Source organism: Cherax quadricarinatus, chromosome 4 (assembly GCF_038502225.1).
Source record: "Cherax quadricarinatus isolate ZL_2023a chromosome 4, ASM3850222v1, whole genome shotgun sequence".
NCBI lineage: Eukaryota > Metazoa > Arthropoda > Malacostraca > Decapoda > Parastacidae > Cherax > Cherax quadricarinatus.
The window spans coordinates 53,000,072-53,015,071 of NC_091295.1; the positions used below are offsets into that span (position 1 = coordinate 53,000,072).

Sequence of the window (15,000 nt, forward strand, 5' to 3'; positions counted from 1 at the left end):
CATCCGCTGACACGTCCACTCCCAAATATCTGAATACGTTCACCTCCTCCATACTCTCTCCCTCCAATCTGATATTCAATCTTTCATCACCTAATCTTTTTGTTATCCTCATAACCTTACTCTTTCCTGTATTCACCTTTAATTTTCTTCTTTTGCACACCCTACCAAATTCATCCACCAATCTCTGCAACTTCTCTTCAGAATCTCCCAAGAGCACAGTGTCATCGGCAAAGAGCAGCTGTGACAACTCCCACTTTGTGTGTGATTCTTTATCTTTTAACTCCACGCCTCTTGCCAAGACCCTCGCATTTACTTCTCTTACAACCCCATCTATAAATATATTAAACAACCACGGTGACATCACACATCCTTGTCTAAGGCCTACTTTTACTGGGAAAAAATTTCCCTCTTTCCTACATACTCTAACTTGAGCCTCACTATCCTCGTAAAAACTCTTCACTGCTTTCAGTAACCTACCTCCTACACCATACACTTGCAACATCTGCCACATTGCCCCCCTATCCACCCTGTCATACGCCTTTTCCAAATCCATAAATGCCACAAAGACCTCTTTAGCCTTATCTAAATACTGTTCACTTATATGTTTCACTGTAAACACCTGGTCCACACACCCCCTACCTTTCCTAAAGCCTCCTTGTTCATCTGCTATCCTATTCTCCGTCTTACTCTTAATTCTTTCAATTATAACTCTACCATACACTTTACCAGGTACACTCAACAGACTTATCCCCCTATAATTTTTGCACTCTCTTTTATCCCCTTTGCCTTTATACAAAGGAACTATGCATGCTCTCTGCCAATCCCTAGGTACCTTACCCTCTTCCATACATTTATTAAATAATTGCACCAACCACTCCAAAACTATATCCCCACCTGCTTTTAACATTTCTATCTTTATCCCATCAATCCCGGCTGCCTTACCCCCTTTCATTTTACCTACTGCCTCACGAACTTCCCCCACACTCACAACTGGCTCTTCCTCACTCCTACAAGATGTTATTCCTCCTTGCCCTATACACGAAATCACAGCTTCCCTATCTTCATCAACATTTAACAATTCCTCAAAATATTCCTTCCATCTTCCCAATACCTCTACCTCTCCATTTAATAACTCTCCTCTCCTATTTTTAACTGACAAATCCATTTGTTCTCTAGGCTTTCTTAACTTGTTAATCTCACTCCAAAACTTTTTCTTATTTTCAACAAAATTTGTTGATAACATCTCACCCACTCTCTCATTTGCTCTCTTTTTACATTGCTTCACCACTCTCTTAACTTCTCTCTTTTTCTCCATATACTCTTCCCTCCTTGCATCACTTCTACTTTGTAAAAACTTCTCATATGCTAACTTTTTCTCCCTTACTACTCTCTTTACATCATCATTCCACCAATCGCTCCTCTTCCCTCCTGCACCCACTTTCCTGTAACCACAAACTTCTGCTGAACACTCTAACACTACATTTTTAAACCTACCCCATACCTCTTCGACCCCATTGCCTATGCTCTCATTAGCCCATCTATCCTCCAATAGCTGTTTATATCTTACCCTAACTGCCTCCTCTTTTAGTTTATAAACCTTCACCTCTCTCTTCCCTGATGCTTCTATTCTCCTTGTATCCCATCTACCTTTTACTCTCAGTGTAGCTACAACTAGAAAGTGATCTGATATATCTGTGGCCCCTCTATAAACATGTACATCCTGAAGTCTACTCAACAGTCTTTTATCTACCAATACATAATCCAACAAACTACTGTCATTTCGCCCTACATCATATCGTGTATACTTATTTATCCTCTTTTTCTTAAAATATGTATTACCTATAACTAAACCCCTTTCTATACAAAGTTCAATCAAAGGGCTCCCATTATCATTTACACCTGGCACCCCAAACTTACCTACCACACCCTCTCTAAAAGTTTCTCCTACTTTAGCATTCAAGTCCCCTACCACAATTACTCTCTCACTTGGTTCAAAGGCTCCTATACATTCACTTAACATCTCCCAAAATCTCTCTCTCTCCTCTGCATTCCTCTCTTCTCCAGGTGCATACACGCTTATTATGACCCACTTCTCGCATCCAACCTTTACTTTAATCCACATAATTCTTGAATTTACACATTCATATTCTCTTTTCTCCTTCCATAACTGATCATTTAACATTACTGCTACCCCTTCCTTTGCTCTAACTCTCTCAGATACTCCAGATTTAATCCCATTTATTTCCCCCCACTGAAACTCTCCTACCCCCTTCAGCTTTGTTTCGCTTAGGGCCAGGACATCCAACTTCTTTTCATTCATAACATCAGCAATCATCTGTTTCTTGTCATCCGCACTACATCCACGCACATTTAAGCAACCCAGTTTTATAAAGTTTTTCTTCTTCTCTTTTTTTAGTAATTGTATACAGGAGAAGGGGTTACTAGCCCATTGCTCCCGGCATTTTAGTCGCCTCATACGACACGCATGGCTTACGGAGGAAAGATTCTTTTCCACTTCCCCATGGACAATAGAAGAAATAAAAAAGAACAAGAGCTATTTAGAAAAAGGAGAAAAACCTAGATGTATGTATATATATATATGCATGTGCGTGTCTGTGAAGTGTGACCAAAGTGTAAGTAGGAGTAGCAAGATATCCCTGTTATCTTAGCGTGTTTATGAGACAGAAAAAGAAACCAGCAATCCTACCATCATGCAAAACAGTTACAGGTTTTTGTTTCACAGTCATCTGGCAGGATGTGTATGCTTTTTCATGTGTGTGTGTGTGTGTGTATGTGTGTGTGTGTGTGTGTGTGTGTGTGTGTGTGTGTGTGTGTGTGTGTGTGTGTGTGTGTGTGTGTGTGTGTGTGTTTGTGTGTGTGTGTGTAAGAAAACAAGGGAATTTTTCCGCGTATTTCGAAGAATAAGAGCCATTTTGGAACTTTTGGGGCTTATAGGTAAGATAGGGTAGGAAACAGGACAAGTGTTTCCTGGCGCGGGTCTTAGATGACGACCCACAGCTGGAGCTTTTCGTCATCTGACTGAGGCCTTCAGCTGGCTCACTTTCCACACCTTCAAGAATTATGGTTAAAATTCCAACCTTTCTTTCACCTTTGGACGGTGGTTGTGACCCAGAACAGTAACCGCGACGCTGCGATGTTAGGAACGAAACTTAGGAAATCCCTTTTCAATCTGAGTTTTGGGAAGTGTAGCGAACCAGACGAAGTAGTGGGAGGCAAACACTATGAGCAGATGGAAGTCTAGGTATGATCAGGCCCTAGTAGCTAAAAATTCATAAAACATACACCCACACAAGAGATGTGACTCGATCTTCGCAATCACAAATAGGTGAGTACACACACACACACACACACACACACACACACACACACACACACACACACAAGACACACAGACACAAGAGGTCACAACTGGAAGTTGAAGACTCAGATGAATCAAAGGGATGTTAGGAAGTATTTCTTCAGTCATAGAGTAGTCAGGCCGTGGAATAGCCTAGAAAGTGAAGTAGTGGAGGCGGGAACCATACATAGTTTTAAGGCGAGGTATGATAAAGCTCATGGAGCAGGGAGAGAGAGGACCTAGTAGTAATCAGTGAAGAGGCGGGGCCAGGAGCTATGAATCGACCCCTGCAACCACAAATAGGTGAGTACAAATAGGTGAGTACACACACACACACACACACACACACACACACACACACACTATCCACAAGACCTAGATTACATTGCTTTGTGCCAGACACAGGTTTATACCCTCTAAAAACAGTCCTGTGAGGCATTCAAATTTGTATACCATGATACCTCCGGGTGTACCATCCACATGTTTACACTCACTAGGGGGGGATGGGAGCGGGTAGGTTTAGGGGTTGGGGGGTTAATGTATCTGTTGAATTATTATTACATACAAGGATACCTTACGACTAACACATTGATTTTTGCAGTAGGTGCTGGAGTTTGTTACACGCACGACTGGAGAACTTGCTTAAACAGGATACAATATTCCAACAGGTACTGGAGCCTCTCACACACAGGACTGGAGTCTTTGCTATAACAGAATTTAATATTCCAGTAGGTACTGGAGCTTCTTACACACAGGACTGGAGTTTTCTTGTAAATTATTACCCTGGATGCGAACATAAGAACATAAGAAAGAAGGAACACTGCAGTAGGCCTACTGGCCCATGCAAGGCAGGTCCAGGTCTCCTACCGGCTTCAGCCAATGCCCCAACCTGGTCAGGTCAGATCACATTCACGGCAACTGACCTAGTAGAACAAGCTAATCAGGTCCAACTCACACCCACCCACACCCACTCATGAATTTATCTAACCAATTTTTAAAACTACACAACGTTTTAGCCTCTATAACTGTACTAGGGAGTTTGTTCCACTCATCCACAACTCTATTACCAAACCAGTGCTTCCCTATATCCTTCCTGAATCTGAATTTTTCCAACTTAAAACCATTGTTTTGAGTCCTGTCTAGGCTAAATATTTTCAGCACGTTATTTACATCCCCTTTATTTATTCCTATCTTCGATTTACACAGCTCAATCATATCCCCCCTAATTCTACGCCTTTCTAGAGAGTGCAGATTCAGGACCCTCAGTCTATCATCATAGGGAAGATTTCTGATACATGGGATCAACTTTGTCATCCTCCTTTGTACGTTTTCCAGAACATTTATATCCATTCTGTAATACGGTGACCAAAACTGTTCAGCATAATCTAAATGAGGCCTAACCAAGGATATATAGAGTTGAAGAACAACCTGAGGACTCCTATTATTTATGCTTCTTGATATGAAGCCAAGGATTCATAAGAAGAACATAATAGCATAAGAAAGAACACTGCAACAGGCCTATGCGAGGCAGATCCAATTCTCCAATCGGCTTAAGCCAATGCCTTGACCTAGTGAGGTCAGAGACGTCACTTAAGGGAGGAGCAGTGCATCCGACATAGTAGCACAAGATAGTCAGATCCAACTCACACCCACCCACACCCACTCATGTATTTATCCAACCTATTTTTAAAACTACACAACGTCTTAGCGTCTATGACGGTACTCGGGAGTTTGTTCCACTCATCCACAACTCTATTACCAAACCAGTGGTTTCCTATATCCTTCCTGAATCTGAATTTTTCTAATTTAAAACCATTGCTGCGAGTCCTGTCTATGTTAGATATTTTTGGCACGCTATTTACATCCCTTTATTTATTCCTGTTTTCCATTTATACACCTCAATCATATCCCCCCCAATTCTACGCCTTTCTAGAGAGTGCAGGTTCAGGGCCCTCAGTTTATCCTCATAGGGAAGATTTCTGATACATGGGATCAACTTTGTCATCCTCTTTTGTACGTTTCCCAGTGCATTTATATCCATTCTGTAATACGGCGACTAAAACAGCGCAGCATAATCTAAATGAGGCCTAACCAAGGATATATAGAGTTGAGGAGCAACCTGAGGACTCCTGTTATTTATACTTCTTGCTATGAAGCGAAGGAATCTGTTAGCTTTACTGCGAACACTAATGCACTGTTGTCTTGGTTTTAGATTACTACTAACCAGAACTCCTAAATTCTTTTCGCAATCCATAATATTAAGATCTACATTATTTAGTTTATATGTGGCATGGCTATTTAACTGTCCGACATTTAGAACTTTGCATTTGTCTATATTAAACTGCATCTGCCACTTCTCCGACCACTGCAACAGTCTATTCAAATCATCCTGGAGTGCTCTAGTGTCCTCATTAGAATGAATTGGACGGCCTTTTTTGATGTCATCAGCAAATTTGCTTATATCGCTATTTATTCCCTCATTTATGTCGTTTATGTATATTGTGAACAACAAGTGGGCCCAACACTGACCCCTGTGGAACACCGCTTGTGACGTACCCCCATTCCGATTTCTCCCCATTTATGCAAACTCTCTACTGCCTATTCGTCAACCATGCCTCAACCCAGGAAAAAAATTCTCCTCCTATTCCGTGTGCCTTAAGTTTCCTTAATAGCCTCTGATGTGGAACTCTATCAAAAGCCTTACTGAAGTCCATGTACACAGTGTCATATTCAATTCCATGATCTACCTCCTCAAACACCTTAGTGAAGAAAGTTAGAAAATTCGTAAGACAGGAACGCCTCTTTGTAAAGCAGTGCTGAGATTCATTAATCAGTTTATGCCTTTCGAGATGGCTACGAACTGCTTCGGCAATTATTGATTCCATAAATTTTCCCACTATGGAGGTAATGCTTATTGGTCTATAGTTCGAAGCTAAGGACCTGTCACCTGCCTTGTAAATAGGTATTACATTTGCCAGTTTCCACTTGTCAGGCACTATGCCCGTTTGTAGTGATATATTGTAAAGATTAGCCAAAGGTATGCTAAGTTCCTCTTTACATTCCTTTAACACCTTTGCAAACAGTTCATCAGGGCCTGGGGATTTGTTAACTTATAATTTCTCTATTTGTCTGAGGACCATGTCACTAATTACCGATAATAGTTTATTATCGTCCTGTTTTACATAATCTATTATTTCTTTAATTTCGCTAGTATCTTCCTTAGTAAAAACTGAGAGGAAGTAAGAATCGAAAATTTCACACATATCCTTAACACTGTCAGTGATCTGACCTGAGTTACTCTTAAGTGGGCCAATCTTGTCCCTAATCTTTCTTCTGTATACCTGAAAGAACCCTTTTGGGTTAGTTTTCGAATCCCACAACACTGGGCTAACACAAAGGTAACTTTCACTTCTGGGTGGACAAGGATAGTAGAGGAGAGTAAGGAAACTTGCCCTTATGTTTCTTCTTGTTAGGGAAGTGAGGGAAGGAAAAGTGATGAAAAGGAAGAGTGAGGGGACTTGAGGGAAGGAAAGACAAGGAGGAAGGGATAGCGAGGGGGAGTTAGAGGGATGAGGTATGGGGACAGAGAGAGAGAGAGAGAGAGAGAGAGAGAGAGAGAGAGAGAGATGAAGGAGTTGGACGGGTAAGACACACGAAATATTATTCCTTGTCTAGTTGATAATGGATTGAGCGAATATTTTTTAGTGGTTCTGGGTTTGAGAAGGACCTGCCAAGTATGGGCTAGTAGGCCTGATACAGTGTTCCTCCTTTCTTATGTTCTTAAAGAAAAATATTTCGCACACAACGTATAATTTCAGCAGTAAAGGTTGCCTCGTCCTTGGTAGCCCTCACAAGCGCCTCCAGCAATCCCAAAATCCTGCGAGAATCCTTTATGGGAGAACACAATCCCTCTCCTGCAGCCATTCCCACACTGCCACTCTTCTGCTAGCTTAGTACATTCCTGCTTTCTTCCCCACATTTTTACCTTCTAGGATGTATATTATACCGCTGTTTAGAATAACTGTGTATGTTGAGTGCTTGGGTCAGTGTTCGTGCGTGTGTAAAGGCCTGTCTGTGGCTAAGGGGGTCTAGCCACAGCACCTAAACCGGTCTCTTAATCTCATACGACTGGTTTCGCAAGGTCTACGCTTAATGGGTTCTGTCGTATCAGCTATGTGTGGGGTTTGCTTCCATTTTCTCCTTTTATAACAATCTACAAACAGGAGTAAAGTTATGAATGAGACTCGTGTACAATACGCAGTACTTGGGTATATTAACTAAGCTGACGTCTTCATATGAAAGTGAGCCAAGTGATACACATGTGAGTTTTGCAGCAACATGTAACACACTTCTACTCTGATTACCACTGCTACTACTACTTCCTCTCTTTACTCTCCTCTCTGTATCTTTTACCACTACCACTACTCTACTGCCACTACTACTTCTACTGCGACTTCCACTACCAGCATTACCTCTACCACTACTTCTCTACTTCCTCCTTTCTTCATCTCTTTGTCCCGTTCCTGGCCCCGTCTCCTATATACACTGGCTCCCTCACCTGTCTCAGTGTGACCTGTAAATGGCCCAAGTCGGACCGAAACGTCGTCATAAGTTTCTCTCTCCTATGTGCGGGTTATTTGTGTATTTAAAGAACAGTTAGCCGAATATTTGTTCTTTTCAGTGGTTGCATAATTTACTACCTTCTGTTGGATACCATTCCAGTATTGTATCATTCCTATTGTCAAGAAAAACATTTTCATAGTCTTTCGTCTCTGTTTTTGTAATAATTTGCGATTATGTCTTAGCAGCATCAGCAGGAAATGCTGATTGTGCTAAATAAGTATCTTTGTCTATTTTCTCGTATACTTAAATGATTCTGTATGCAGTGATCGTGTCTCCTTTCCTATGAGCCAGCGAGAGAAACATAAGTGCCTCCATTTTTTTCTGCATCTCACATATCTTCATTCCAGGAGACTTTTTATAGCATGTCTTGGGTTTTTCCTTGTCTTATGTGTATATTTTTTACTGAGTTGTAGACACCGCACTTACGATGAGCAACACACGTAAGCAACACAAGAAATCTTTATAGAGATTTCGTCTACGCTGCAGCCATCATCAGTCATGCACAACAATAAATAAAAAAAGATTCTTAATGTTGCAAATACGTCTTGCTCATCAATTTCTCGGTATTGCATACCATGATAAAACATTTATGTTACATAATTATATTTAAACATAGGTAAATACGTAAATATCTGCGTCAACATCTCTCCATCAAGCATCATCAGAGTTTCTAGATTAGCCAAGAAATTTCTGAAAAAAAATCATCACTGATTTTTTTCAGATTTGTTATAGCTATTTAATTTTAAATGCCAATTACGGAATTCTTCAGTGTTCGTCACAGAATCAGCAATCTTCTGGCGTTATCCAGTTTCCATTATTAAATATATAACTCCACTAAATTTGAAATTCTATCTCTTACCCAGTTTACTAGGTATAAGCACCAGAAGGGATCATTAAAGAATGGATGAGGCCTGGTCACGAACCGGGCATCGGGGGGCGCTGACCCCTGGAACACCCTCCAATTATACCATCTTCAAACATGTTTATATAGTTTTGTTTCCTATTGACAATTCAGTCATATGAATTAGAAAGATAATGTGGGTAAGTACCGATCCTTGGGGAATCCCGCGGCTCACCTTTCTCCAAGAGGAAACATTATATTTTTATCGTTGTTTGATTAAAAGTAATGCAGGAAGTATTTTCTTTATAAATGGCGTGGCTGACGAGCGAAATGTGCTCCAGGAGAAGAGTGAATAATTGCGATGATTTTGGAAATATACGACTAGTGAAAGGTACCTTCAAGTACCTAATTACACACACACACACACACACACACACACACACACACACACACTGCATCACCACCACCACTAACTTCTTTCCCCTCATCTTCTCTGCTACAGCGCCTCCGTCAGCACCTGTCAACTGCAGCCTGACTGGGGCGGGGCGGGAGGTGGTGACTGTCACCTGTCAGCCTGGGGACCCACCTTCCATGCCGCAGACATACCGTCTTCAGATCTATGAGTCACATACCAAGAAGCTCTACCATAATGTCAGCAGTCATTTGCCAAGGTGAGTGAGGGTGAATAGGTGAGTAAATGGGTGAATAAGTGAGTAAATTAGTAAGGAGGTGGGTAAATGGGTGAGGTGAGGAAATGAGAAAGTAAAGAAATGGTTAAAAAAGTGAGTAAATTGGTAAGTTGGTCAGTAAATGGGGAGTAGGTAACTAAATGGGTATGTGAGGAAATGGGTAAGTAGGAAAATAAATGGGTAGGTCGTGAATAATTGACTGGAAAGATGTGGAATATGGATGAGGACGATAGTAGAGAAAAGAAGAGATGAATACAGGGAAGAGAAAGATGAGCAAAGGAAAACAGGAAGTGAATAAAAGACAAAGAAAAATGAATGAAAGACAAGGAATAAAAATAGGTGCATGGAAAATCTTGCAAAAGAATGTAGAGCAGATGATGATAACGAGGTAATTAAAAAATGGAATGTTAAGACAGGAAGTGAAAAAAATATGGTAGATGGTTTTGAGGTGAGTAGGGGAGGGGGTGGGGGGTGGAGGGTGAGTAAAGAGGGGGGCGACAGGTGAGCAGATACGCACTCACATGAGTTATTGTGTCTCCAGACCTCTAATTAATCTAGTGAATGTCTGGAAATTTTACTAATGACAGATTCACGTAGTATATTTATGATGCAGATTTTTGCGTCCATCGTGTGACATGGGGAAGCCCTGAACTTTTCTGTATATGTATGTATGTACACACACACACACACATATATATATATATATATATATATATATATATATATATATATATATATATATATATATATATATATATATATATATATATATATAGATATATATATATATATATATATATATATATATATATATATATATATATATATATATATATATATATATATATATATATACACATATATATATACACATATATATACACACACACACATATATATATATATATATATATATATGTGTGTGTGTGTGTGTGTGTATGTATGTATGTGTGTGTGTGTGTGCCTTTTTGCAATTGTAATACAATTGCAAAAAGGCGATCTTAACAATGCAGGACAAACTAAGCGGGGATGGAAATCTTTAGTTCAAGATCTTTCGCACTCTCTGTGCGTCGTCAGTAGCTATGCTATGATGCAAGATTATCAAGAGACAAGAGGGGAAAAATTCTCTCTGAGGCAAAGTAGAAACGTAAAACGTCGGACCATGTCACATGTGTGTGTGTGTGTGTGTGTGTGTGTATCAGTGTATCAGGTTGCATGATCAATTGTTGATTTACTAAAAAATGTAAAAAACTACAGATGATAAAATAGCGTGACAGGAAAAAAAAGACTCGTATGGAGAGAAGAAAAATAAAGAGTCGGATAGAAAAAAATAGGGAGAGGAAAAAAAAAGAGAGGATGAGAAGTGGAAAAAAATCATGGTAGGGAAGAAAATGTTGTCCACGTCTCCCTGGTCAGACGTGCGGAGAAATTTATAACGACCCGGAAAGCAAGAGCTCACGTTACAAGCTTTTATTTTTTTTTCCTAGCGCTGAGACTTTTTTTTTCTTTGGGGAGCAAGGCAGCGTTGAGAGTTGCACTTGTTTTGAAAGAGGAGACTTGGAGCTTTTTTTTTTTTTCCTCTAAAACTTGGGTGAGATTAAAAATTTCTCTCACACTGCGAGTTACAATTAGTCTCGGAGTTAGCACACTGAAAATACAAAGTGTATTTGCTTTTATACATCGTATATATGTGGCAACAGTTCGTAATAAACGAACATAACAGTTCTAATGATATGGCGGGATTTGAACCAGCGACCTGGTGAGCGTCGAGCATTGCACTTGCAATCTCAGGACCGCCAGCTCCCGTGTTTGACTCTTGGTATTATATTAGGAAATGTTGCAATGAATGTTTGTCGATGCAGAGCAATTGTTATTTAAGAAATAACTCTGTTGTAAAGGTTTCTAGTTAAGGTCCAAATATACAGACCAAATTTATCTTCCCAGTTTCAGTCTCCATGTGAGTTATTACTCAACGTTACATATATATATATATATGCTTAACAATTCGCAAACAGGAGAAATTATTTACAAACATTGTCTCTACGTCTAAAGCAGGACTCGAACCTGCAAACTTCATATCACAGTACTCTGGTTCCGTGGTAAAGTACAGTGGACTCTGAAACAGAGTTTTCAGATTCGAGTCCTGTTGTGGACGAAGAGACAACGTTCACACACACACACACACACAAATATATATATATATATATATATATATATATATATATATATATATATATATATATATATATATACATATATATATATATATATATATATATATACATATATATATATATATATATATATATATATATATATATATATATATATATATATATATATATATATATATATATATCGTGTCGAATGTTAAAGATATAGATTAAGCACAGATTTAATCTGAAGAAGAGGTGTGTAAATTCAGTCCCTGGGACCAAGAGCACCTCACCAACAACAAGGGACCAGCTTCAATTTATCCTTTTTGTTGTTGTTCTCTCTCTCTCTCTCTCTCTCTCTCTCTTTCTTTCTCTCTCTCTCTCTCTCTCTCTCTCTCTTTCTTTCTCTCTCTCTCTCTCTCTCTCTCTCTCTCTCTCTCTCTCTCTCTCTGTGATATAAATTATAGAGACAATATAGAAATTTTTCAAACGTGATGTTAGAGTCAAGAAATATGATGTCTTCGCATCACTTGTGAATTTTGACTTTTAAAAGTACACTAGATAGTACTGGGCAGCAGGGAAGGACATACCAGACTGGTCCAACGTGATGAAAATATCATGAAGTACTAATGAGGAGGAACACGAGGGATGGAAATGATCTTTGACCATATATAAGCTGAGTGGATGAGCTGTTTGGCTGGAATTTCATTCCTGTATTGTTGTTCTCATTGTTGTTGTTGTTGTGGTGGTGGTGGTGGGAGTGATGGTGACGGTGGGGGTGGTAGTGGTGCTAATGATGGTGGTAGTAATGGTGGAAGAAGAGGAGTAAGAAGAAGACCAACAACAACAACAGCTACAACAATACCAACAAAAGAGCAACAGTAATAACATTTTCCCACAACCATAATTCACACCATTCGTAATGTAAAAAAAAAAAAATCTCATTTGAATAGGCCATATTTCAAAGCAGAAACATTCCAATATGAGAATAGCAATTAGCGAAATAAGAAAAAATGGCCTGACCTCGTTCATATGTTTCCGGGCGGACCTGAATCGCGGTCTGAGGATGAGTCTGCGTGAGTAATTAATTTCAAGGTTTATTTGTCACCAAGCCTCCCAGAGCCTGGCCATTAATTGTGTAAGACTAATTGCACAAGAAAAAGGTGGCATATTCTAGTGGTATAATAATAATAATAATAATAATAATAATATTCTTATTAATAATAATAATAATATTCTTATTAATAATAATCATCATCATAATAATAATAATAATAATAATAATAATAATAATAATAATAATAATAATATTCTTAATAATAATAATCATAATAATAATAATATTATTATTATTATGATGATTATTATTATTATTATTATTATTTCTACTGAGCGTGGTAATAAATTTCTTTATCTGTTATTTTATATCCTTTTGTGACTTTGTGTGTTAGTTATCAGTTGTCAAAGGCACTTGTCGATAAACACTTGGTCTGTTATGCTTGGAACTCGCCCATTTGTAGTTGCAGGGGGAGGGGGGGGCGAATCAGAGCTCCTGGCCCCGCCTCTTCGCTAATCGCTACTACGTCCACTCTCACTTTGTGTGTTGAAAATGTCATTCATCAAAGGCAAGAGAAAACGAGAAGAAAATAGGAAGAAGTTTAAAACTTCGTTAAGCCATATTTTAATTTAATAAGAATTATGTACTTTTAATTAATCACGTGATTGGTATATTGTAGTTTTTTTTCCTCGCTTCTTATTGATTATTTCTTAACTTTCTGTTTTTTTACTCGTATTTGAGACCTCAGCTTTGTTCCTAGCGAGAGTGTAAACGATTAATGAAGTAGGAAGTCAGTGGGAGCCTTGATGAATGAGACCTCATTAGTGAGGCAGGCGTTTTTGTGTACTGGTAACCCACTAGCTCCATTCATTACTCTTTCTCTCTCTCTCTCTCTCTCTCTCTCTCTCTCTCTCTCTCTCTCTCTCTCTCTCTCTCTCTCTCTCTCACAGGGTTTTACAAGGTTAGGTTAATATTACGAACACAGGTGTAGTCTAGTGGCCTGAACACATAGATGTAGACGATAACCAAGACAGAGAGTAAATACTTATATGTTTCCATTACCAAACAGCAAGCAATAATATGTATAATATATACAGAGGATATGTACAGAAAGGCAAATTGTAAACAAGAGACACGGTGAAAACCGTTTTCTACCAGACTTGGAGGTAAGTCTGCCAATGTTGATTCACGAGTGTACCGCATCGCTTCATAACTTGGGCGGACTTTCTTGCCATTGGCTGGTTGAACCATGGTGCTAGCATAAGGTGGTCTCTACTCATTATACCCCTAGCTTCTGTTCGAGAGGGCATGCCTGTATGGGTATACCTGGAGTATACCAGGAGAGGTTTTCGGGGATCAACGCCCCCGCCGCCTGGTCTGTGACCAGGTCTCGTAACATGTGACTTACATGTAATAAAATGTTATATACTCTTAGCATACCACGGTTAAGGTTCCTAATTTTATTCACAAGCCAAAAACTGTTACCTACAACAGCTCCTGTGAAAGCCTTTTCATTGTTATGATACAAACAAGTAGGAAACAGGATGAAGTTGGAGCCATCTGTAGGCCAGCGTTTTTATTTGTTAAGCTGTATTTCGTTGATCTCTCTGTCTCTGTCTCTGTCTCTCTCTCTCTCTCTCTCTCTCTCTCTCTCTCTCTCTCTCTCTCTCTCTCTCTCTCTCTCTCTCTCTCTCTCTCACTAAGGCGTTTACTACCTCCTGCTTGAGTTTCTGGCACGACTATTTTGCTTAAACTGGGAAATAGTGTTCCAAAGGCTCATAGTACTCCACTTTCCCTTGATTAAAAAAAAAACGTACATTTCCCTCCCTCCCCTCCCCGTTCCCTTCTCTCAACCCTCCCTTTCCACCTCCCTCCCCTCCTCGTCACCTCCCCCCCCCCCCAAAAAAAAAAAAAATCTTTACGACCGTGAGGTCTTAACTGAGAGCGCCCGAATGTTGATTCCAGGAAGATGAACGCCAGTTTGAAGCGAAATCGCACTTTTTTTATATGACTCAATAAGTGAATATCTCTTACCAGAAACTCCTACAACCCTCGAATTCCCATGAGCTGCCGTCCCCAATTTTCCTTGTATCCCCGACTACCCTCCCCACACCCCCAAAAAACCATCTTCCTTTCCCCTCTCCCAAGACCCTCCTTCATCCCTACTAACCCCTCCCCCTCCTCCTGTACTTTAAGAACCCTCTCTCTCCCAAGAACCTCAGCTTCAAACCTTCCCCGTAACCTCTGAGACAGACGGAAAGATCAGACTGACGATA

General features: G+C 39.6%; 1 protein-coding gene across 1 annotated transcript in view; it reads left to right on the plus strand.

Moving 5' to 3' along the window:
• Positions 1–15,000, plus strand: part of LOC128684339 (uncharacterized) — a 241,053-nt gene that overhangs the window by 180,635 nt on the left and 45,418 nt on the right. The window contains exon 13 of the mRNA XM_070098267.1: positions 9,325–9,493. Within this exon, the coding sequence (XP_069954368.1) occupies positions 9,325–9,493 (169 nt within the window). The remainder of the gene's footprint in view (positions 1–9,324; positions 9,494–15,000) is intronic.